General features: G+C 40.3%; 1 protein-coding gene across 1 annotated transcript in view; it reads right to left on the bottom strand.

Annotated features, from left to right (window-relative positions):
* Nucleotides 1-22,998, bottom strand: part of CPQ (carboxypeptidase Q) — a 157,466-nt gene that overhangs the window by 53,339 nt on the left and 81,129 nt on the right. Inside the window, exons 4-5 of the mRNA XM_075706260.1 lie at nucleotides 21,407-21,518; nucleotides 2,571-2,662 (exon numbers count right to left, since the gene is read on the bottom strand). Coding sequence (XP_075562375.1) covers nucleotides 2,571-2,662; nucleotides 21,407-21,518 — 204 coding nt within the window. The remainder of the gene's footprint in view (nucleotides 1-2,570; nucleotides 2,663-21,406; nucleotides 21,519-22,998) is intronic.

The following is a 22,998-nucleotide window of genomic DNA, read 5'->3' as shown; positions in this document are numbered from 1 at the left end:
TTTTGGTCAACCCAATATGGCAGCTCTTACATTCTCTTACAAGCTCTGACAGCCAATATACCCTGTCGCTACTTTTAATAATCAGAAACTATAATACTGGGCTCTACAGAAATACTTGAGTGGTATAAATAATGCTATTATGCAGGGATGTGAGTTAATTATTGGCACCATAGTAAAATCACTATGCTGCTGCTATCTCAGTTATTTCTGCACTAACTTATCTGCTTTCTAGCAGTGGCAACCTACAATGACGGATGAGGAAGAAAGCCCTGAAATTAAATTGAAAGAAAAAATAAATAAACTACAAAAGTAAGCGTATTTGTACTTGTCCAGTACTATATTGTCTTCATTTCTTCTCCCTTGCCACATTTCCACTGACATGAGGAGGTAATTTACAATGTCAAGGAAATCCATGTCTGTCTGTGCTGAATTACTGCATTCATATTTCTACTTCTTTTGTAGCAAACTGAAGTCATAATAAGCCCAGCTATGTAGATGAGTCATACAGGCCATCTTTCATTTAACAAGGCATCCTTAAATACCACTCTTAGTTAACTTGTACTCATTACCATCAGCAAGCAATGTTTATGCCATACTATCCTAATTACCAGAAATTTGCGCAAGTAAATCATTAAAAGGTTAAGTTATTTTTCATGCTAAATATAATGTACAGTATTAATCTGCTTTATTTTATTATTACGAGTAACGTGATGTCCTATAGTTGTATCAATTTATAATCATGCCAGATCACATGGCAGGGGGGAAAGAACAACAAACAACAGACAGATGTCATTTCTGCTTAAATTCTCCATGCAAATTACAAATTCTTGTGAAGTTAGACCAAGCTTTCTTTGCAGAGCACAACATCCAGATGGAATCACAACAGCAGAACAAAAATTGAGACACATCTTTGTCTCGATTTTTTTAAAAGCAAAGAAACAAACTACCTTTCAAACAACACCCTTTAGATGCTTTATATTTCCTTATTTGACCCTTAAGCCTGCTTTTTGATATTACATCTGAACATAAATCCTAGAGACAACAGTGAAATGCAGACATTTTGGCAAAAGATGAGACGTGCATGAGACAATCTCATGTGTTGCTAACACCACCACCATTGGATGAAGCTTATTTTCTGACGTGGAAATCCACAGAGGTGATGATACATTTCTCATGAGCGGTGTGCACTACACACAGAGCACCCCTACAGCTCCTCCAAAATGCACTTCTACACATGAGAAGCATCTCTTTCCTGTGCTATGTATTCCAGAACATTTCATTCCAGTTTAACCCTGCTGAATACCAGAGTACCAGTGGTAAATCCATAGTCCTTAATACATACTAAACTGCAACCTGTCACCTCCCCAAAGCTGAGAAAGCACGCTCTTAGGTACCTCTTTCAAATGAGACAGCTGAGCTATCCCTATAATTTGGAGATACAAGGAGGAACTACATTATATATGGGTAGTTAAATACACTTAGTAATTTCAAACCAGTTAGTGGGAAATAATTGACTGTTCATGAATTAGCCAGAAAACCATAACCACTGTAATGCTATCTCTGACAACTCTATTGCAGATGCAAACTGATTTAGTTTTGTTCATCACAATGAATTTGATTTAAAGTGAAATTTCCATTTATTTGTTCTGATAGATTACTTACTATTAAAAACATACTCTTAGGAACTGCTTGTAAGTCTGCTTTCATACTATTGTACAGCAGGTGACTTCCTAAACACATTTGCATTCATCTTGTCTCTGCCTTGGATACATTAACCGTAGCAGAGAGTAATACTACTAAATTAGGGAAAAGAATAAAAGATAGCTACTTTAGCTTAGTTATACAGGTACAGCATACTTTTTCTGGGGAAAAAAACCACACACATATTCCAAAGACTTACCTCCAAAATAGTTTTATGCAACTGTCCTTTATGTCATGATGTACTTTGAAAAGGCAGTTATTGGCAGGAGAGACAGATGTGACAATACACAATATTTTTATCCTGATAACCAGTCATAGAGTTTGTGTGTTCCTTGCATCATCAGAAATCAACCATTTAAAATGTTCCAGATCCCATAAAAACTAATAGTTGGCAAAGAGTATTTTAGATTACACACTATTAAGGTAAGATAGCAAAGATTTTTCTTTGTATTATTTTATGTTTTGCATTGTAAAATATTATGGGAAAATGCAACAGAAGAAATATACGAGGCAAACAAAATTTATTTATATTGCCAACATATGTGGACCATTTGTCATTAATTCTCAGAAAGTTAGCATTGTTTGAAAGCTATGGCAGATCTCATCGTGAAATATCTGTTTCAGAACAGTTTTGTGACAGAATATCTTAGGTCAAGAGGAATACGTATATGTGTGGTCGCATCACTTTCTGTTAAATGTAAAATGAAGTTTGCATTTATGATTAAAACCAGAAAATATACTTTCAGGCAGAAGCGGAATCACTATTTTTGGTTAGAAATTAAGCTGAACATTTTGACAAAAACAATACGCAAGTCACAAGACTAGGGAGAAAAGTGCTGTCAAGCAAATCATCTGAAGACATCACTTACCTTGTGCAACTGATAGTATTGCTCAGCACCTATTCCTCCTTGCTCTTCTGCCGTCCATAGCACCAAGCGCAGAGTCCTTTTTGGGCGAAGTCCTAAAACATAATTTTAAATATTGTTTTTAGTACTAAATATCCATATATTTGAGCATTTTTTGTATTGGTCTCCACCCCACAATGGATGAAAAGCCTGGGTTTCCATTCAGTAATCTCTACTTTCACCAAACGTAACCTATTCAAAGTGTGGGTTTTGCTGTTGAGAGCACTTTTTGTTTGGGGGGAAGGACTGGGGTGCGGGGAGGGAACCCACGCGAGGAAGGAGTGGGCTGTTGTGATGCTGCTACCAGTTGCAGTAGCACAAGAGAAGCACATTTTGGAGACATGCTGTAGGTGTCTGAAAACTGTAACATAAAACAACTACCTTGATAGATTTCTGAGACATATGCTGCTGTCATTGTGGTGGTCTGCAGTAAGTAACGCGCATCTGCTTTCAGCAGATGCAAATCAAATTTTCATGAGAATTACCATTGCTTTGTCAGGGTTAATTTATTACAATTAATTGAAAATGAGCTGCTGGATTTTTATGAGAAATGTTTACCCATTTCAGGAATTGAGGGGCTCTGCAATATTAGTTTGCTTTTTATCAGAGAAATGAAAAGCAACGATCTGTACTTTGGAATCTGAAATACAATCAGCTGCTGAATGTATGCACGGCTTTTTAAAACAAGGCAAACACAAGGCCATTCTGTATTTTGCTATTGTAGCGCAGTAAGAAAGACAAGTTCTCAGATAAATTTTGAAACCATCTCTGCCATGGCAGATCTGAACAGATAGAAGTTGTTGCCCTTTATTTATTTGATTGATTCTATTAATAAACGAATACATTCGAGACATCAAACCTGAGAGCATGGAAGAGCAAACAGACCAAGAATAAACAGTGTTCTCTGTACAGTGTAATGCTAATTATGTTTGAGCAAAAATAAAGCCCCCAAAACCATTAAAAATAAAAAAAAAGAAAAGAAAAAACAGTGAGGAGACTATCACAAGTGATAAAGAGTAAATTACCACACACACTTCTGTGCTGAGGAGAAATAGTATCAGTATCACCGTCAAAACTAATTTCATTTCCTAGCTGAAATGGATGAAGTTTACAAATAGACCTGACCTTCATTATTTTTTTTTCTCTCGACACAATGAAACTCAACTGAAGATTTCTTTCTCAAAACTACATGCCAACAATCCCCATAACTGAAGGCAGAGTATACAAGGAATACTCAAAATCTGAAAAAAACACCTTGGATTTTCCAGTATTTCATAATGAAGGAAGTACAAACAAGCGGTTTAAAGGTGTATTTTCTACATGTTGATCTGCTGACTGGAAACAGAAAGGTCATCAAACCTCTTTAGTTGAAAGACAACCCCCCAGTGGATTCCCTGTTCTTCTCCTAAATCATGACAGTACAGGATTAGCCTCCTTTGCTTTTCATGAGCCAGACGGCCAGTGAGGTAAAATTAAGATAATAAAACAGCGGTCGGGTTGAAGTTAGAAAGATTTTAGACCCAAAATAACCACAAATGTGTCAGCGGCTTGGTTAGAAGAGTTGGCTCTAAAGAAGAAAGGGTCCTAGGTATAAAGCATGGAGCGGCTGATCCTGTAGCACGGTCACAATGGCACTGCAGTTTAAGCGGTGAATAGAGGTGTGTTTGTCCTATCACAAAATGGAAAGCACTGAAGCCCAGTCTCTAGCCCACCACGCCAAGGCTATGAAAGCAGCTTTGGCAGGAGATGCTTGAGACAGAGGAGCAGCATCTCCTGCCTCCTCCCAGGCAAAAATCAAGATGCTTCGGTCTGCTACTACTGTCCAAAGGGGGACTTGGGTCAGTGATCAGGGATGTCACGTTTGGCTCCAATGTGCTGTAACCCTGGCCGACCTCTCCGGCTCTGCAGGAGCTTGAGAAGGTCTCAGCTCACTTGTGGAGAAGAAGTCCGAGACACTTACGGGCCCCTCCTAGCCCATCATTGTATCTGTACATTAAAGTTGAGGATAGAAAAAAGCCCTGCTGAGCTTCAGTCTTTCCAGACCTGGAGGTGGAGTATCAGCTTTTCCAATCTCACAGATTTCTGTCAGCAGATTCACTTGTGTGTTCTACTGAAATTAAATGGGGAAGTAAAAAAAAAAAAAAAAAGAAAAAAAGAAAAAAAAAGCTATGGAGGCAGTTATTTTAAATACAAAACAAAGTCTACAGAGGAAAATTTAATTTCCTCATTATCTTAATCTGAAAGCGATAAGTATTTATCTACCTGTTATTAAAAACACAGCTATTCTGACCAAAGAACATCAAACAAATCCAATATTCACAAGTAAAACTGCTAAGAAAATTCTCAATGCATTTTTATTAAAAATATGAGGTACTGTACTTCAGTTACAATTTTTTTTTTTAATGAGGTTTAACTATTTTGGCTTGCTTCTTAAAAACTACTGGTTCCTAAGCAAGGTACCATCTCCACAAAATCAGAAGTCTTGCAGATCACAGCCTAAATATGTGTGTTGAAAAGGTGTCATAAAATAGCACTTGGACTAGAAAACTATGTTCTGTGATGGGTGTACCGTGTAGAGGGGGAGGTAGCAAATACTAAAATGAAGGAAAACTGTTTCACAAATAAAATAGTGCCTCTTTTCTTTCTATCTATATAAATGACATATTACATAGTCTAACAAAAAGGACATCAGAAGAAAAAAAAAAATAAAGTTACCCAGAACATTTAAATAGGCCATTTTGGCAAAGTGCAGCAGGTTATAACTGCATTCATTGATGGATCAGTGCAAGGATCCAACCATGTCCTCCCTGGGTCACTTGGATCTGAGACTGTGTAACTCAAATGAAAGTTGCAGAGCTCAGCATCTCTCAAGAGCACCGAAATCCTACAGTTTCCATCCTACTGCAGCATCCCAATAAAGAGAATAGCAGGGGTTTACAAGAGGATACCATTAAGGAAGTGATAGCTGGTGCTCAAATAAATTGTTCTTGCTAAGCTCACGTAACTAAAATCAAAACCAAAACAACAGATCCTCCTCCAGCTACAGATTAATTTACAAATCTCTAATGTTTTAGAAAAATGAAGTAGCTTTTTTTTTCCCCTCTACCTTACCCTTAACTGGGAAGCATAGTCAGTTTACCACAAAGGTGCATTTTACTTAGCAGCATCTACATTCTTATGATTGATCCCAAGCGTAAGAAATACTATAGGGCACCTGGGCTACTAAGTTAAAGGACAAAATAAAAACTTTGATGTGGTCTATCTATGACTAAGAAAACATGCGTAGCGAGTACACCAGGACACTTGGTGTATTATATTTCCTCTGTGCTGGTGTGGCTGCTAGCCCTTTCGTTTTCTTCAGGTAATATAGTTTATGATTGCTCTGAACACTCAGTCATACTAAGTTGCAGGTCTTATTGACTCTATTTTCTGTTTCTTTTAAATTATCATAGAGTGCTTACACTCGCAGATGTCAGCAGCAAGCCTGCATTAGCCAAAAAAACAAACACCTGAGAAAAAAAAGATTTGTAATGAAGCGGTGTTAACTAATCGGTTAACCTCAACTACAATGAAGTATTTTGCTAAAAGCTTTTCTTTCATAACTTATGTAAAAGATAATTGTCAGCAAATAACATGGAGGTGTTAAATACACACACACATATGTATACATTCATTTTATATCTAAAATGGGTATTTTCCAGACGTGACAGCATTTATTAAATCCACACATGTTCTTACACATGTGGATGATCTCTCTGTGATAAGATACTTACCAGGACACTAGACAAGACCTGATTTTTATGCCTTACATATCTTGCTTATGCTTGAAAGAATTGAGACATTCCCACATAGCAAAACTGAAATGTATGATTTGGTACAAGCACAGACAAATTATGCTCATCTCTCACATGCAATGTAAAAAAATAAACATGCTTCACCCTCAAGATAGCACATAAGCCAGGTGGGAGAACTTGAATTGTGCCTTTTTAAAAATCAAAATACAGATCAGTAGTGTAAATACTGAATTTCCTTCAGTAAATATTTTCCCACTTTATAAACATAAATCCTTACTGATGGGGAGGATTAAGTACAAATACACAGTATTTTCTAAGATGACCATGTATGATGGCTAATCAGACTTCTTCAAGAGAAGCTATCATGCTGTAAGACTGATCAGCTCTTGAAAATATAAAAATATTCCACCTTTGTGAAAAAAGATTTTTCTCCCCTGCAAGCCAAGGCAGTGGGATCACCCACAGTAAATCAAATAGCTGCTCAGCTTACATGAAGCATATAAGCAAACTGCAAATTGATGTGAGCAGATTAACAGGTAAAGTATTTTAAGTAGCATTTCTAGTGTATGCAGTGGTAAAATACTATCTTCTTGATTTTAAATTCCAAAGTATATTTCTATTTCTTCAGTCTGAAAGCTGCATTTATTTCCCACCCCTCCTGATTTTTAAGAACATTCATAAGAAGTTGCATTAGCTGAAGAGAGAAGCTCCTTAGCAGTACAAAGATGGGGCTGAAGCTCATCTGTATCCAATAAAAAGGAGAATGAATGTAGCCCCCCACCATGCGCTCTGAAACTGTGAAGACCATGAGGTTTCTTAGAGCTTTGCCAGCTTTACCCTCCCAAGACCCTGCATAAATGGCCCAGCAAAGCCTTGAACTGAGCATCAAAGTAGAAGAAATTGCACTACCAGATCCCTTACTCTCTAACACTGCCTGAGCCACTAATGTCTTTGCTTCAGGAGCTACTAGGGAGAGGTATATACAGATATATCATCCTCAGGTCTTGTCCACTGCTGCATTTAACATCACAAGCAACGCATTTTTCTGCGTTATTACCCTGTGGCCTGGAATTTCTTTAAAAGGGTATTTATACAAAAAGTAGTAAGATACATGATGGTGCTGCTGACAATCATTACATTCCTAATGCACTCCCTACCTTTTTCAGGTTTGCAGTTGATTAGACATAGGGGATTTACAGTTTGACATTAGTTGGGATATTTCTATCATGCAAGTGCTTCTCATAAAACGCCTGGAATTTCTAAAACCTCTGCCACAGCAAAAAGTAAAAATAAAAGCAGTACTCCACATTTTGCTGAAGACGACAAGAATTCATCATCAAACACAGTAGTACAATCTGCTTCCATTTCAAGTATCAGCATAGTTTTCTGTAAGCAAGAATGAAACGATATATTAATAAGATCTCTGTTAAGTCCCTGATGTAATGTCAATAATGTGGAACACTTCCCTTCCTTCAGCTATGTTACAATAGCAAAATCCCACTTGTGTAATGTGCTTCGTAGCAGCTGAAATTACTCAAGCAAGACAATGACCTTACCAAGCTCAAACTCTCTGCTTTTAACTGCAGCAGATTATTGTCCATGTCCCATCCACTGCTTTTTGGAGCTGAGTGTTTTAGCTGCACACCATTTATTTTCTCCCAGCCATACTACAAAACACTGATGCTCTCACTTGATACTCTGTGCCACAAATCTATCTGAGAAATTATTCCATGACCAATTTGCAGACGACCCTGATACACACCTAATACACCAGTCACCCATGGCTTGTTCACACGATGGCATTCTGGTTTTAAAGGATTCCTTTGATGACAAGCTGCAGGTTCAGAGTTTGAAGTTGGAACACACAGAGCATCAACAAACTTAAATACATGACTACTATCCTTTTTAATGAGGCATTTACACTTTTCTTTATTACTAGCTTGTCCTCATCCTTTTTAATTTATTGCAGTATCAAATGGGTTTGTCTGAAAACTGTGTCTCGAGTCTTTTGAGTTTCCTCCATGCTATGCCTCCTGCTTTCCCCATCCTCTTTCCTGCTGTGTCTTCTTTGTCGTGCAGTTTTCATGGAAATTCCCCGTGTCTCCTGTGACTTTACTAGCAGCCTTCTGCAAAAAAACCCAAAGCAATTTCTGGTGCATATTTTAAGGTCCAATTAGCTGTATCAATAGTCACTCTTAATTGCTCTGTTTTGCATACAGCACACTAGCGGTCCCTTTATGCATCATTAAAATCCCCTCTGTCCTGATTTTGGCTGGGATAGAGTTAATTTTCTTCCTAGTAGCTGGCATAGTGCTGTGTTTTGGATTTAGCATGACAATAATGTGATAACACACTGATGTTTTAGCTGTTGCTAAGTAGTGTTTATACTAAGTCAAAGACTTTTCAGCTTCCTGTGCTCTGCCAGTAAGGAGGTGCACAAGAAGCTGGGAGGGGGCACAGCCAGGACAGCTGACCCAAACTGGCCAAAGGGCTATTCCATACCATATGATGTCATGCTCAGTATATAAACTGGGGGAGTTGGCCAGGGGGCACTGATCGCTGCTTGGGAACTGGCTGGGTGTCAGTTGGCAGGTGGTGAGCAATTGCATCACTTGTTTTTCCTGGGTTTTGTTCCTCTCTCTCTTGTTGTTTCCTTTTCATTACAATTTGCACACCCCCCCCACCCCCCCCCACCCCCCCCAATTATTAAACCTTTCTTATCTCAACCCATGACTTTTCTTAGTTTTGCTCTTCAGATTCTCTCCCCCATCCCACTGGGGGTGGGGAAGGTGAGCAAGCAGCTGCATGATGCTTGGTTGTCAACTGGGGTTAAACACGACAGTCCTTTTGGTGCCCAACATGGGGGTGGTTACAGCAATGGAAGCAGAGCAAGTGGCAGCGCAGCGCTAAACCCATCTGGGCTGCTGCACTGTGGCAAGATATTGCTGTCTCGGTAGAAAATCTGGTTGTAAAAGTACATCACATAGGCGCTCATGTACCCAAGAGTCAGGCCACTGAAGAACATCAAAACAACCAGCAAGGTGGATCAGGCCACTAAGGTTGAAGTGGCTCAGGTGATCTGGGCTGGCAACATAAGGGGGAATTATTATAGCTTCATGGGCCCATGACACCTCAGGCCATCAAGGAACAGATGCAACACATAGATGGGCTCATGATCAAGGGGTAGACTTGACCATGGTCACTATTACACAGGTTATCCATGAATGTGAAATATGTACTGACCAAAGAAGCCAAGCAGTTCAAGCCTCTTTGGTATGGAGGACAATGGCTGAAATATAAATATGGGGAGGCCTGGCAGATTGATTATATCACACTCCCACAAACCTGCCAAGGCAAGGGCCATGTGCTTACAATGGTGGAAGCAACCACTGGATGGCTGGAAACGTATCCTGTGCCCCATGCCACCACCCAGAACACTATCCTGGTGCCTTGAAAAGCAAGTCTTATGGTGACATGGCACCCCAGAAAGAACTGAGTCAGACAATGGGACTCACTTCCGAAACAACCTTATAGACACCTGGGCCAAAGAGCACGGCACTGAGTGGGTATATCATATCCCCTATCATGCACCAGTCTCCGGGAAGATTGAACGATACAGTGGACTGTTAAAGACTACACTGAGAGCAATGGGTGCTGGAACATTCAAACATTGGGATACACATTTAGCAAAAGCCACCTGGTCAGTCAACACTAGAAGCCCAATCAGGCTGGCCCTGCCCAATCAAAACATTTACGTACTGTAGAAGTGGATAAAGTCCCTGTAGTGCACATAAAAAATATGCTGGGGAAGACAGTCTGGGTTATTCCTGCCTTGGGCAAAGGCAAACCCATTCGTGGGATTGCTTTTGCTCAAGGACCTGTGTGCACTTGGTGGGTAATGTGGGAGGATGGGGAAGTCCCACATGTACATCAAGGAAATTTGGTTTTGGGTGAGAATAGCCAATGACATGAACTGTATGATGTTAATTGCTACGTAATACTGTACGTCATTATTACTATAGTTGTTACATGCCATAAAAATGGCATGACAGTAAGAATCACCCAGGTTAATGAATGAACTTTGATGAAACCGAGCAAAGTACAGTGGTGATGGAAACAGAACTGACTTCAGTAATGCAACACTCTCCAAATTAGCAGCGCTCTGTTAATTTTTTTTACTCTGGCTGAATATTCCGAGGGTTTTTTTAATTTTCTTTTAGATTTGATTTGCTAAAGTGGAAACTGTTTCACTTGTTAACATATTGGGAAACCGATTTTCTGAAATTTCCAGAATCCAGCAAATGCTTTATTTCCTGGTTTAATTAAACTGCTGGGCTTCACAGCAAGTTACATATTTTAGCTCTCATTGCATTCTCATTACACGGCCTATTTTTTATATCAGTGATATTTTTAGTTATAATATTCCCTATTCTGGTCTAGACCTCAAGTGAACTATCAAATAAGGTCACTTTCACCAAGCCACAGTAACTTCTTAAGCCTTTTTTCCTTCTTTGTAATAGGCTGTACACAGTTTTGGTGTTGCAGCCGTCTTTTCCATAGTATTTCCACAGTAAGAGCCCACACTCACTCTGCAGTTCTGGCCTCTGCTAGAGGTCCCAATAAACTAAGGTCCCAATAAAGTGAGTATGCATAAATTCCTAGCATTTACTACCCAATTATATTGCTTTTCTGACAGGGTTCGGATAGCTTATGAAATAGAAGACAGGAAGATTTCAATATTCCTAAGCATTTTAGAGAATACTACTCAATGTCTGTATTCTGTGGCACAGGCAAGCTCTGTTTTAGAGAAAAAAGCTCTTCCCTTTAGCATCCTGTTTCTCTGGCTAATTTCAAAGAATACACACCAATAGTAATAAACTGCAATTTATAGGATGGCAGTAATAATGCAATTAATTGAGGATGTCCAGACTTTTCCCTCTGAAGACAAAGAAGTAGTCTCCATTCTAAACCAGCAGGATTTTGGCTTTCATTCTGTTATTAGAAACACACTCCTCTATGATTCAGACAACTAATCTTGCTATTTGTGCAGAAATAGCTAGTTAGACGTTTACTTAAAAAGAAATGTTTTTTATTTGAGTGAAAAATAACAGATTTAACAGAGAAAATCTAAGGCTACTGAAGTTATAAGCTTCAAAAAGTAAGGTAAAGCACACCTTTTAAAAAACCTTTTAGTATTACTTAAATGTTGACTATGACATATTTCTAATTCTCTAGTGAAGCTCAAATTAGACAAGGGAAACAGCTTTTTGCTTGGGAAATTGCCTTTGTTTTCTTCTTAAAATAGTCCAATGCAATGCAATCGGCTTGATTTTTCTCTATTGATATGGGTTCTGTTTGCGGCACTGAGAATGAGGCACTTGCACAGGACAGCGCAGGGAAGCGAGTAAACCTCTGAGTCTTGAAGGTCTGGAGTAAAGAGAAATGAGGTCTCCTGGAGAAGAGACATGGCATCACCCGAAGAGCACAGAAAACGGGCAGGTCAGGGGCTGGAGAGCGGGAAATGAAGGTGGAGGCAGGAGCCAAGCTGGGCACTGCAGCTTAATCTCACCTAAGGCTGGCAGCATGTTTTGGGGGGTGACAGCACACAACTCTGCCACAGCTGCAGAGCGGGTGCAGCTTTTTGGACAGGCCCCTACGAAGAGAGCACAGGGACACAGCAAGGCCCGAGGTGAACCGGGCTAGGGAAGGACTGGGGCTTGCATAGCTCCAGTGGTGGGCCAGCGGTGTTGATGGCAGTGCAGCGAGACACTGGGATTAATCCCAGCAATTTTATTTTTCTGTTTTTAGGGAGGCTGATGAACTTATGACAGAATAGCAAGGGCAGATTTACAGAAAAGTGGAGGTGGGAAACGTGAGAAGTTTTAGGTAAATTTATTTTAAGAAAGTGATGGAATATCTGAGAGGAAATGTCAAGGAAAGAGCTGGATATACAAGAGTGGAGGGGGAAGCTGTGAATGATTTGCAAGTCTAGTAACTAAAAATAACAGGGATTAAGCCTTTTGACTGGGGAGATGGAGGGAGAAGCAGGAAGCGCAGCTCAGAGCCCGGTGGGATGGGCTGCAATCAAGCCAGGCAGCAACGCTGCCAGAGCGAGGGTTCCTCTGGGGGCCACCTCCCTGCCACCCGGCAGCACAGCTCAGGGACAGCTCAGACGAGCAGCACTGACAAACATGCTCTTCTGTCCATGGGGTTTTAAACAAAGAACCTGTTAGTGTAGTGTCATGAAGTCAATACAAGTCATGTCTACAAAAAAAAGGAAACACGCTACTTGCCTGTTTACACGATAGGACGAGAGGAAATGGGCTCAAGCTGTGCCAGGGGAGGTTTAGGTTGCATATTAGGAAAAATTTCTTCACGGAAAGGGTAGTCAAGCATTGGAACAGGCTGCCCAGAGAGGTGGTGGAGTCACCGTCCCTGGAAGCGTTCAAAAAACGGGTAGACATAGCACTTTGGGACATGGTTTAGTCTAGTCTACCCTTAATTGGTTTAGTGTGGACTTGGTAATATTAGGTTAATGGTTGGACTGGATGATCTTAAAGGTCTCTTCCAACCTAAACGATTCTATGATTCTATTAAAACAGCAAAGCCCCCAGCCAGCAGAGCGCTCCTCCATCCCCTTCCCTGCTCTGATCCTGTTGCCATGTTCTCCAAGTCTCACAAAAGGAAGAGGACACTGTCCACCTTTAAAACGCACTTTATTCCTCTTTAGGAGAACCTTCTTCCTTAAAGGTATTTGGACATCTCATCAAATTGTGGAGCAGAAAAGGCAATGCAGGGCCCTGCTCCCTCACTCTCTGGGATTATAAGCGTCAGCCACGGTTTGACCTTACTGAGTGGTGGCTCTGCCTTCTGCCTCTGCTGCCTAGCTCCTTGCATCAGAAAAACCCCAAATCTGTTACACTGTCCTCAGAGCTGATGAGTCAGAAAATGCACCAGCCACACTTGTCTCCCTGTATTGGAAATCTATACCTTAAAAAACCTGACGTTAAGGACAAGATGCCCCTGACTTCTTCTGGGAAGGATTTCAGCATTTCACCATGTCAGCCATGTTACAGATTTGAAAAAAAAACACAGTAGCCTCTGTCGCCAGGTTTTTAAGACTTTTATAGATAAACAAAGCACACAATTTATCTTGAATTTCCTGGGTAAATTAAAGCTTGCTGAGAAGCAGCAGTCCACAGGACATAGGGCAACACTGTTATGGAGGGCTGTATACCTAAATTTACAGCCAGATTAACAACTTCGTATGTCTGCAGTCACCCCTCTGCTATGCCAACCCAGTATGGAAAATGTAGATTTAAGTATTTGCCAAATACGCATTCAACCAAATGTTGAAATGAAGGAGTAAATGCAGTTGTAGTGTAACAGCATATGCAGATATTTCATACCAAGTAGATTTAATAGATTTGCAAAAGGTGAAGGTCAGAATAAAATATGCAGCTTTGGGGAAGTGGAAAGAATATAAGAACAAGGAGTTAATATCAGGCATATTTCATTAAAAAAAAAACTCCTACAGTAAAAGCAGTCATTTAATCATGTTTCACAAAATATCTCCTAGACAGCAAACAACCGCACCACCACAGCTATAGGAAATTCAGAAAAACATTTAACAAAATTTTTGGCAAGTAGGTTAAAATTGCAGTTATATGACTTCAATTAAACTAGCAGAAAAGGAATGACTCCAGTGATTGTTTTTTTTAATAAAACATGTCTTTACTCCTTAAATATTAGCCAGTGAATCTGGACTTGAGAAATGTAACTTCATACAAAGACTACAGTGAACTGCATAAAAATCTGTCTCATGGTCTTCCAGTCACGTTAGTCACGGGTATGATTCAGATAAGAGTTACAATTTCAATTTTAAGTAAGTTTTAAGGGGAAAAAACTGCCTAATCAACTCCGTATGAGTTACATAAAATGTAATTCAGGTAGTACCTTAAAATTCTTACATGCATTGTTTTAAAACATTTCTGTAGTTTTCTGTGCCTTTATCCCATGAAACAGATCTGTTGTACCAGATCCATGTCTACTTCTATAGGAAAGTTGACTCATGAAACTGCATTTCCCCATAATGCTGGCAAAGAGGGGGGAGTACGCATAGCACCTATCACCGTACATTTCTCCCTTTCTTCATGCGTATAGATCATCGTCTAGGAATGTAGGAAAGCCATGTAAAAGGTGTGATGGCTGGGATTAGACTTTGTCAACAGTCATCTTTCCTTCATCAGGCTGTTCTAGCAGCAATGGCATCAGGCATCCTGCCCTGGGTGTGGAAGAGGAAAATGTGCCCTGTTCATCTACTCGACACCTGGTATTCACTGGCTCTGGCAGCTCCCCATAGCAAATATTTTTTTACATGGAAGAACCAGGATTCCCAGAAGCATTTGGAGGCATAGTCTGAGCAGGAGACTTCCTGGTCTCATGTGGCATACAGACATGACTGAACATGAGCTCAGTGCATGAGACAACAGCAAAAGCAGGGAAACGTTTACTCGGTATCACAATCCATCACTATAGTGGTCCTTGGAGTGCAGCCTTTCCTGAAGTCTGTACCGACTACTTCAAGACAGGCAGGAGTTCAGATAGCAATAACTGGCAACACCTTACACTGCTGCAGTTCAAGCAATTGAAGGGAAAGAGGATAAGTTTGTGATTTGGCAAATTCACAGCACAGCCATTGGGCTTCTTCTGAAGATGCACCCTGTAAACATGCAGAGTGGGCAAGGCACCAAGAGTTGACTAGTGATGGAGCAAGCAAGACCCAAACACAGCCAGGGGAAGGTAGAAAACACATTTCTGAACAAGGAGAGAGAGTTTGTGGGTAAATGTTGCTGAAAGAAACCTGGGATGTGAACAAAGGACCTGTTGACTATTTGATTCCTCCTGTGCTAGCAGAGATGAGACTCGGAAAATAAACTAGACTGTAGAGTCAAGTAGCAGACCCCATCAGCTTCTCTTCTCAACAGGGAAAAAAACAAAAATTGGCTCCAGCTGTTTTAATTAAGAAGCAACACAAGAGTTATCATGTCTGAAGTTTTTCAGAAGAAAGAAAAGAAATTCATCCATCAAAATCGACTGCATCTCTGACTCCAGTGGGCTCTCTACTGCAGTTAGGAGGCATAAAATACTATGCTTGGAAACCTGACACTGCCATATGACCACCTTCTGAAGACCTTTCTCTGTTATTGTCATTATTCAGTTCCCTCAAGCTCCCTTTAAGGAACACAAATACATCCTTCACAGAAACCGGCAACCAACATCCAGAGCAGGATCGAGTCCCACAGGCTGTCTGTCCAACCTGTATAGCCAACTAAAAGCAAAATATGGCACCAAAATAAATTTGGGGTAATTTTATAGTGATTTTTTTATGAATAGCTGCTTAACTGCTTTTATCTCACCTGGAAAGGCAGCTGCTTTTGTAAACCTCCTGTGACATGGGGACAAGAGAAACTGTGTTTCAAATAACACCAGAGCATTAACCAGACTAACATGAAAATGCCGAGGCAAATGACATTGGCCATTTCCAGAGACACCTTTTTTGCACACAGACTAACAAATGTAAAATTGGAGAATTATAAATGCAATCTGAAAACAAGTTGGGTTTGAGGTTTCTAGACTGTAATTAGCAACACAGCTGTTGTTCTGCAAAACTAGAAAACCCCAATTTGCTTGAGTGCTGTCTCTCCTACAGCTTCTAAATGCCCTCACACCACCTCATGCAACACTCCATGGATACCCTCAACTTAAAGATGGGAATGCCTCAGCCCTTCCTCCCTAAAACACCCCCAGTGCCTTCCCATCATCTCGAAATTACCCCAAACAGTCTCACTACCGCTGTAGCAGTATTTGCTACCTATCACACAGAGTCTGCAGACAGATTAAAAAGAAAGAGGCTCTGGTGCTTACACCAAAGCTACACGTGCCGATTAACCAGGTGTTCGTCATCATAGGGAAAGGATAAAAGCGGAGTTTCCTCCTGCCTCTCCCTCAGCTGGAACATAAATGCACTCGTCCATCTCTCCTCCATCACCCATTTGCAAAGAACATATCAGAACTTCATATTCTAAATATTTCTATGCCTCTGTCAAATTTAGTTAAAATTGATCAGAAGGTTAAAAACTGCAGAAGGCCGGGGAGGGCGGCAGCTGCCAGACACAGCTGCAGGCAAACTGCACATTGCACAAGCTTACTGCCTCGGACACCCTGCCTGCAGTTATGAAGGGTAATTTCTTAAGCATCAGAAATTCTCAGCTAATCGCAACAGCCCTGGCTCTGCTGAAGGAAAGGGAGTTTACCAGTTCAGACCAGCTCACAAACTGCCTCAGCGCCTCTGAAGACATCTTTATTCCCAGAAGAAGGAATAAAGACCAATAACTGGCTGAAACTTTCATCTTTCTTCACATAAAAAACTTCTGTGGAAACACTTGCAGTTCTTTGGTTTTTAAGCACATAAGCCATGAAGTAGCTCACCACAGATCTTGCTGATCAGTGGTGCATATGAGCTTTAAGAGTTCCAGGAAAAAAAATACTGTTTTTCTTTCCTTTGTGCTTCATTAAACTTCAGCGTTAACTGGGAGAAAAGACCCCTTTGGATAACATTAGTCAATACGGCCACTAGTTGGTGAATTTTTCTGAGATTAGCTACGAGCAAAGCAAGGAGCCATGAGAGTATAGTTGATACAGAGAACTTGATACGGGTGCACTAAGGAATACACTTCTGTTTACTCTGGTCAGGAGATGTCTGCAGCCAGTGCTGGTACCAACAGGTGCACAAGCTGGTGCTGACATGTAACTGCACATTGCTGAAAGGGATGTTTCGAGAGTGCAGCTGCAGCTGCGCAGAAGAGAAGAGACAGGGTTCAGTTTTCTACACAGGGTGGCTGTGGAAAAGCCACTTGGAGCAAGATTCGCCTTGCTGAAATGTAACCACCTAAAAGTTGGTGTTTGCTCTGAATTTGCTGCCTGTGCTTCCTCCCTGGAGGAGGAGGAGAGGGAGTGACACCTCCAGTAGGTCCCCCTTTCCCGTCACCCCAGTGTGGAAGACGGACAGAGAGACATTACAGCTATTAGAAGCAAAGCATTCAGACAAACTTGAAACTTTCCACTTTTTAGCTCTTGTACTTTTCAGGTCTAACTGAATTGTTATAGCTCTAAACAGTATTCAAAAACTACAGTAGTTCACAATCTGGCCTTATGTTTTTAAGGAACTAGTCTTTTGAGATGTATACGTGGGATTTTACATGAATTAAATCTTTTTATTCCACTCTCTGGTAATATAATACAAAACTATCTCAATTCAGTCTGGCCTTCATGTAGTTCCCTATCTCTCAAAAAGAAAGAACGAACACTCATGTGAAGTCAAAAAGTAGAATGGAAAAAAAAAAAATCCTACCAAAAGTTTGAAGTTTTGAAAACTGTGTAAAACTACTTCAGATTGTGCTACTGTTATGTGTCCTTGTAGGGAACATATAACTATTATGGTATCTGAAAATCTACAAAAACACCAGAAAGAAAAAAAGATATCAATATGGTACAGAAACTGCCAGCTTAATTAAAAAAGTAAAAGTTAACACTGAAGATTCAGGAAATACAAAGGCTAACATGTTAAGTAACTGATTTACTTAGAAATAAAAGCAAAAACTGTTAAAAAATTTTACTTGAGGCAGGAAAACAAACTGCACTGCTTAAAGTAAAATATAACCATCTTAAACTACAATTTTAATGATTTTTCAATGAATTTCATGTATTTGGTCCTAAGCCAATAGCTGTTAAATGGTTTGGGGAGGAGGTTATGTTCAAAGTATGGAATGGTATTTAAACTAAAATCATTCTTCAAGTACTGCACGCAATTATCAAAATCCTAATTAACAGTCATAACTTGTGTCCACCAGCCACATCCAGGGATCACAGTGGTATCATGATGAATTAGATCATCACTGAAAAAAACTTGCTTAAATAGCATAGTAGTATCTTGCTTTCATGAAACCAATGGACCATGGCAGAAGTAGTGGCACTACACCATTCAAACTTCATATGCTAGAATTCATATTTCAGAATGCTCGCTTCAGCTTTAAGATCATATCACCATAGCTGTAAGATCAGTTATACTCTGGTAAACGCAGACACAGTTTTTATGGCTGCGCACCAATGGCTTTAAGACTCCCAGTACACAGTAAAATAATTCTACACGTGCATACAGACAAGCCAGATGAGTTGGCTTATCCCCATGTCAAACATATTTGGTGGACTAGTCTGAGACTAAATTTATCAGAGTCCAAAGGGATATTAAACCAAGTCTCCACAGTTCAAAATACAATGCTCACAGATTTTCTGTGCATTGTAAGAAATAAAATCTGCATTAACCAATCTGCTATGGAAGACAGTTTATGAAAAGCCCTGTCGCCCATGGTTATCTACGGGTTAGATGTGATGACCCAGAAGTCCTCGCCTAGCCTTACGTTCCTGCAGAACACTGGTATGACAAGAAGAGCTGAACACAACAGAGGGCATCAGCAAAGGCACCGGCATTTCCCAGCTGAGAAAACAGCATTTCACCATGGGTTGTACAGCAAACACACAGGCTACTACCAGAGGAAATCAAATATTTGAACAAGCAGAGTGTGATGCATTTCAGTCATGCATGAAGGGAAACCCAGTGAATAAGAATTATACAACGCCACCATGAACTTGCCCTTAAGAGACACAAACAGTTTATTCTGAATGGAATAGAGTCAGCAAACACAGAAGCATAATTTCTTTTTTCCTGAAGGTGCAGGGGGCATAGACAATTTTCCAAGAATCATAAAAGAAAGATTAAAAAACACTAAAAGGAGGAGTAGGCCTGGATTCTTCTGCAGAAGAATCCTCTTTAGTTTACTTTTAAAAGAGCAAAAATTAAAACAGATGCCCTTTGTTTTCGGTCACAGACTGATATTCAAGTCATTCCAAGGCTGGGAAAATAAGACATAAGAGGTTCAAATAATGCAAAATAAAGGAATAGGAATTCACAGGGATGTCTGATATTCACCAGTGCAGTATGAGAGTGGCTAATCACATCACAGAGCTTGTCTACAAAGAGCTCTTCAAGAAACACTGAGATTGTTTAAGCGCACAAATCCTTCTGATCGGAAGCAGGGAAAGCTAGTTTATTATTTAAACTCTGCCAGAGCTAAGAGCAGAAGCAGCAGCTGATTTTAGCTTTTAATGAATATGTGGTGCATTCCTCCTGACCACAGGTTACAGTTCTGGAAAAAGGGAATAATGAGGAAAAAAAGATTCCACTTGATGAACGGGGAAAAGCATCCTTGGGTATCAACTTGACAATCTAAGAAGTCTGTTTTGAACTAGTTTTGAGGGGTATAGTGACAAAAGCCCATATGGAAGTAAAACCAGCAAAAAACTACAGATCAAGCAGTAAGACTGAAATTTGCAGTTTGGAGACCAGAAATCAGACTAGGCCATGGCAGACTGGGAACAGCAGGACACCAGACCAAACTTTGAGAGACTGGGTGTCTGGAGAACACAGGCAGGTGACCGTGCAACCATAGCTCCCTCTTGCACATACACTGTCCCTATCTCCTCTTACCTTGTGGACCATCTCTCCCACCAAACACACCCTATGTAGGCATATGTAGACCACGCCCTTCTACAATAACACACTGTCTGCAGCCCACTTCTACCCACAAGTCAGATAAATCCCATGAGTAGAAGAAAGTGGCCTTTCAGATCCCACATAGGGGCGTTATGCAAACCAGGAGGCAGTAGGCTGAGCAAGCCCACACTGGTATTTTATCCATAGCACTACTGGAACAGACATATCCAGACTAGAAGCTGCCTTTTCCTCTTTCTCTCCTTCTTTATCTACATTTAGCATTGATGGCATGGAGGTTTAGTTCAACTCATACTTCTGCTGAGCAGGAATTCTGGAGGAGGAAGACCAGCAAGTCCAGGGTTGACATCCTGTGTGCCAGAGTATTGACTTCAGAAGAGTCCAGCTGATCTACAGACCAAATTCCAGAACGCGGTCACCTTGTCACCCTGCTGATTATCAAGAATAATTCAAAGAAGTGATCCCTGGAAACAGAATGTTGCTCTGCATCCCACAGACCTATTGTAGCAGGATACTACAGTGTGCAAGGCCTCAGTGTCAAATGGCAGAGCCCAAGCACACAGCAACATAAAAGCAGCATAATCAGGAAATCAGCCCCCAAGTGCAAAGCTGAGAATGCAGTGGTTTGACGGTGTCTATCAGTATCTGGTGGAACAAGTCCAGACAGGATATAATTTCATTTAGGAAGACGTTTAAGGAAAAACCAAAACCACCAAAATATATACATTGGAAATACGAACTTCTGTGAAGTTCAGAATCATTTTTGCTGAATATCTTTACATGTAGATAAAAGGGAAAAGACCAGAGGCATGATCATTGCCTGGATCCAGTCCTAGTTACATGCTCTTGAGAGAGACTTAAATGAAATGTCTTGAGAAGTTATCAAAAGCGACGTCAGGGGTTGGGAATTAAATTAACTGAGTAGCTGCTGTAAAAGCAACATGTAGGACAGTGAAAGATTTAGGAATGTGTTGAATGACAATGTTTGCTTAAAAGGCAGAGAACAGTATCAGAAGGCTGTCTGTGACTTCATGAAGCTTCATCTTCATTAATAGGGAGGAACTCATTAAGACAAAATGAAAAGGAGTGACTTCCTTCTAAGGTACCTAGAAATTCTATCTTACACTGAACATTCATTCTATGATGATGGTGACCAGGCAGGCTCAAAGCACCTTCTAGATCATTGACCGATGTGTTGCTTTTGGACGTCCCCTGTGATGAAAGGAGGAGTTTAACAGACAAACTTGCAAAATATTTATACTAAGTATGAATATTTGTGCTCAGAGAAATGGATAAAATAGAAAATCCAGTTTGACAAGATACAAAATGTCCTGGAAATGTAATGCATTAAAAATATTTTAAAATTAAATATTTACCCAGGTCCTTAATGAGTGACAATGCTTCCCAAGATATAAATGCTCCACCACCATCATCCATAGCTCCCTGCCCAACGTCCCAGCTGTCCAGATGTCCACTGACCAATACAATCTGGAAAAGCAATTATGAGAAAACATATCCACATGAAAACACTGAATCAGAAAAGTCAGTTCAGCATTTAAGCATCTTAATGATTTTGTCATAAATTTGGCTTTTTAGTTTAGAACAGGAGGAAGGAAACATTTCAAATAAAACTAAAACATTGTTCTCTAGTCACTGAATATAAACCTGGGATGACCAAATGCATCCTACTGCTTCAAACCACTGCCTAAATCAAACTAGATATGCTGTGAGAAATGTTTAAATGAAAGGTTTTGTCTTGTACATTAACAAAGTGCATACTTTCCAGAGATACAAGACTACAACATTGCAGAATGGTGAAAATTTCTTTCATATTCCAGCTGTTTAAGCCCTTAGGCATGAAATTTGATTAACCCTATTTTTGGGTGCATAAGGAAAAAATATGAACTTAGACTGAAGTGTTCCCAGACAGAGGTTGTTGTTTTATTATACATCTATGGTACTTGTCACAGGGAACCTCTAATTCATTACTGGATCCCCTATGTGCTACAACAGTGACAAGGTATTTTATAGTACCATTAGTCATAAGGATATTTTAAATTAAAAACGACATGGCAGCAAGTCCCAGATGGGTTTTCTGCGAAGAAAGTTTTGTGGCTACAGTATAGTAGTATACGTATCTCCAGAAACACCCACTTTCAGATCTGAACTCTTCAAATGTCAACAAGCAGCATCAGACCAATATCTGTCTGAAGTGAGACAGTTCCTTAACTGGACCTGAAGCTGAAGGGCTGATCATCTATGATTGCAATGGAGAGGTCAAGGAGGGACGAGAACTTTGAGCTGAGCAGGCAGGGTGGTAAAATGATGCAACAGGACAAAAACAAGAGCAAGGAGCCACTGCAGTGCCCCAGGAATCTCTGAAGAACTGGTACCAGTAAAGAGTGCCCTTAGGATAGGGTGGAAGCGTTCAACCCATGACAACTCAGCACTGACGAAAAACTGAAAGAGACCCTGGAGCGTCCGCCTGTGTCCTGCCCAGAACTGGCCAAACATGAAGGGATGCTTCCCACTCTCTGGCTGATGTCAAAACAGGTCTCAGAGTTGTGGCATCTAGAAAAAGGTGAAAAATACTCATTTCTGCTGCTGCCGCCTTCTCCCTAAGGGATGAGGATCTCCTGGCGTATCATCTCAGCTTTGATTCATCACAGGACAACTACTCTAGCACTGAAAATGAGAACATAATGAGTTTTTCCTATTATCACCCCTGGAGGGTGAGAGCCTATGCTGTCAAGTGTGCAGTTAACATTGCAGGGAACTAACTTGGGGCCCAAGCACGAAGGTCTCTATCTTCCCCTTCACATGAGAGAACTCTTAGTACGTTTTCACTGCTTATTAAAAATAATGGACAAACAGATCATGATAAGACAAAATGCATCTAGTGCTCATCAAACAACCGTGTTTTTTCATCCAACCCAATATGAACTCAGGTAACACAACTAAAAGGCCC

Source organism: Pelecanus crispus, chromosome 2 (genome assembly GCF_030463565.1).
Source record: "Pelecanus crispus isolate bPelCri1 chromosome 2, bPelCri1.pri, whole genome shotgun sequence".
NCBI classification, from domain to species: Eukaryota; Metazoa; Chordata; class Aves; order Pelecaniformes; family Pelecanidae; genus Pelecanus; species Pelecanus crispus.
The sequence above is the reverse complement of the archived record's forward strand: the minus strand, read 5'-3'. Positions and strand labels throughout refer to the sequence as shown.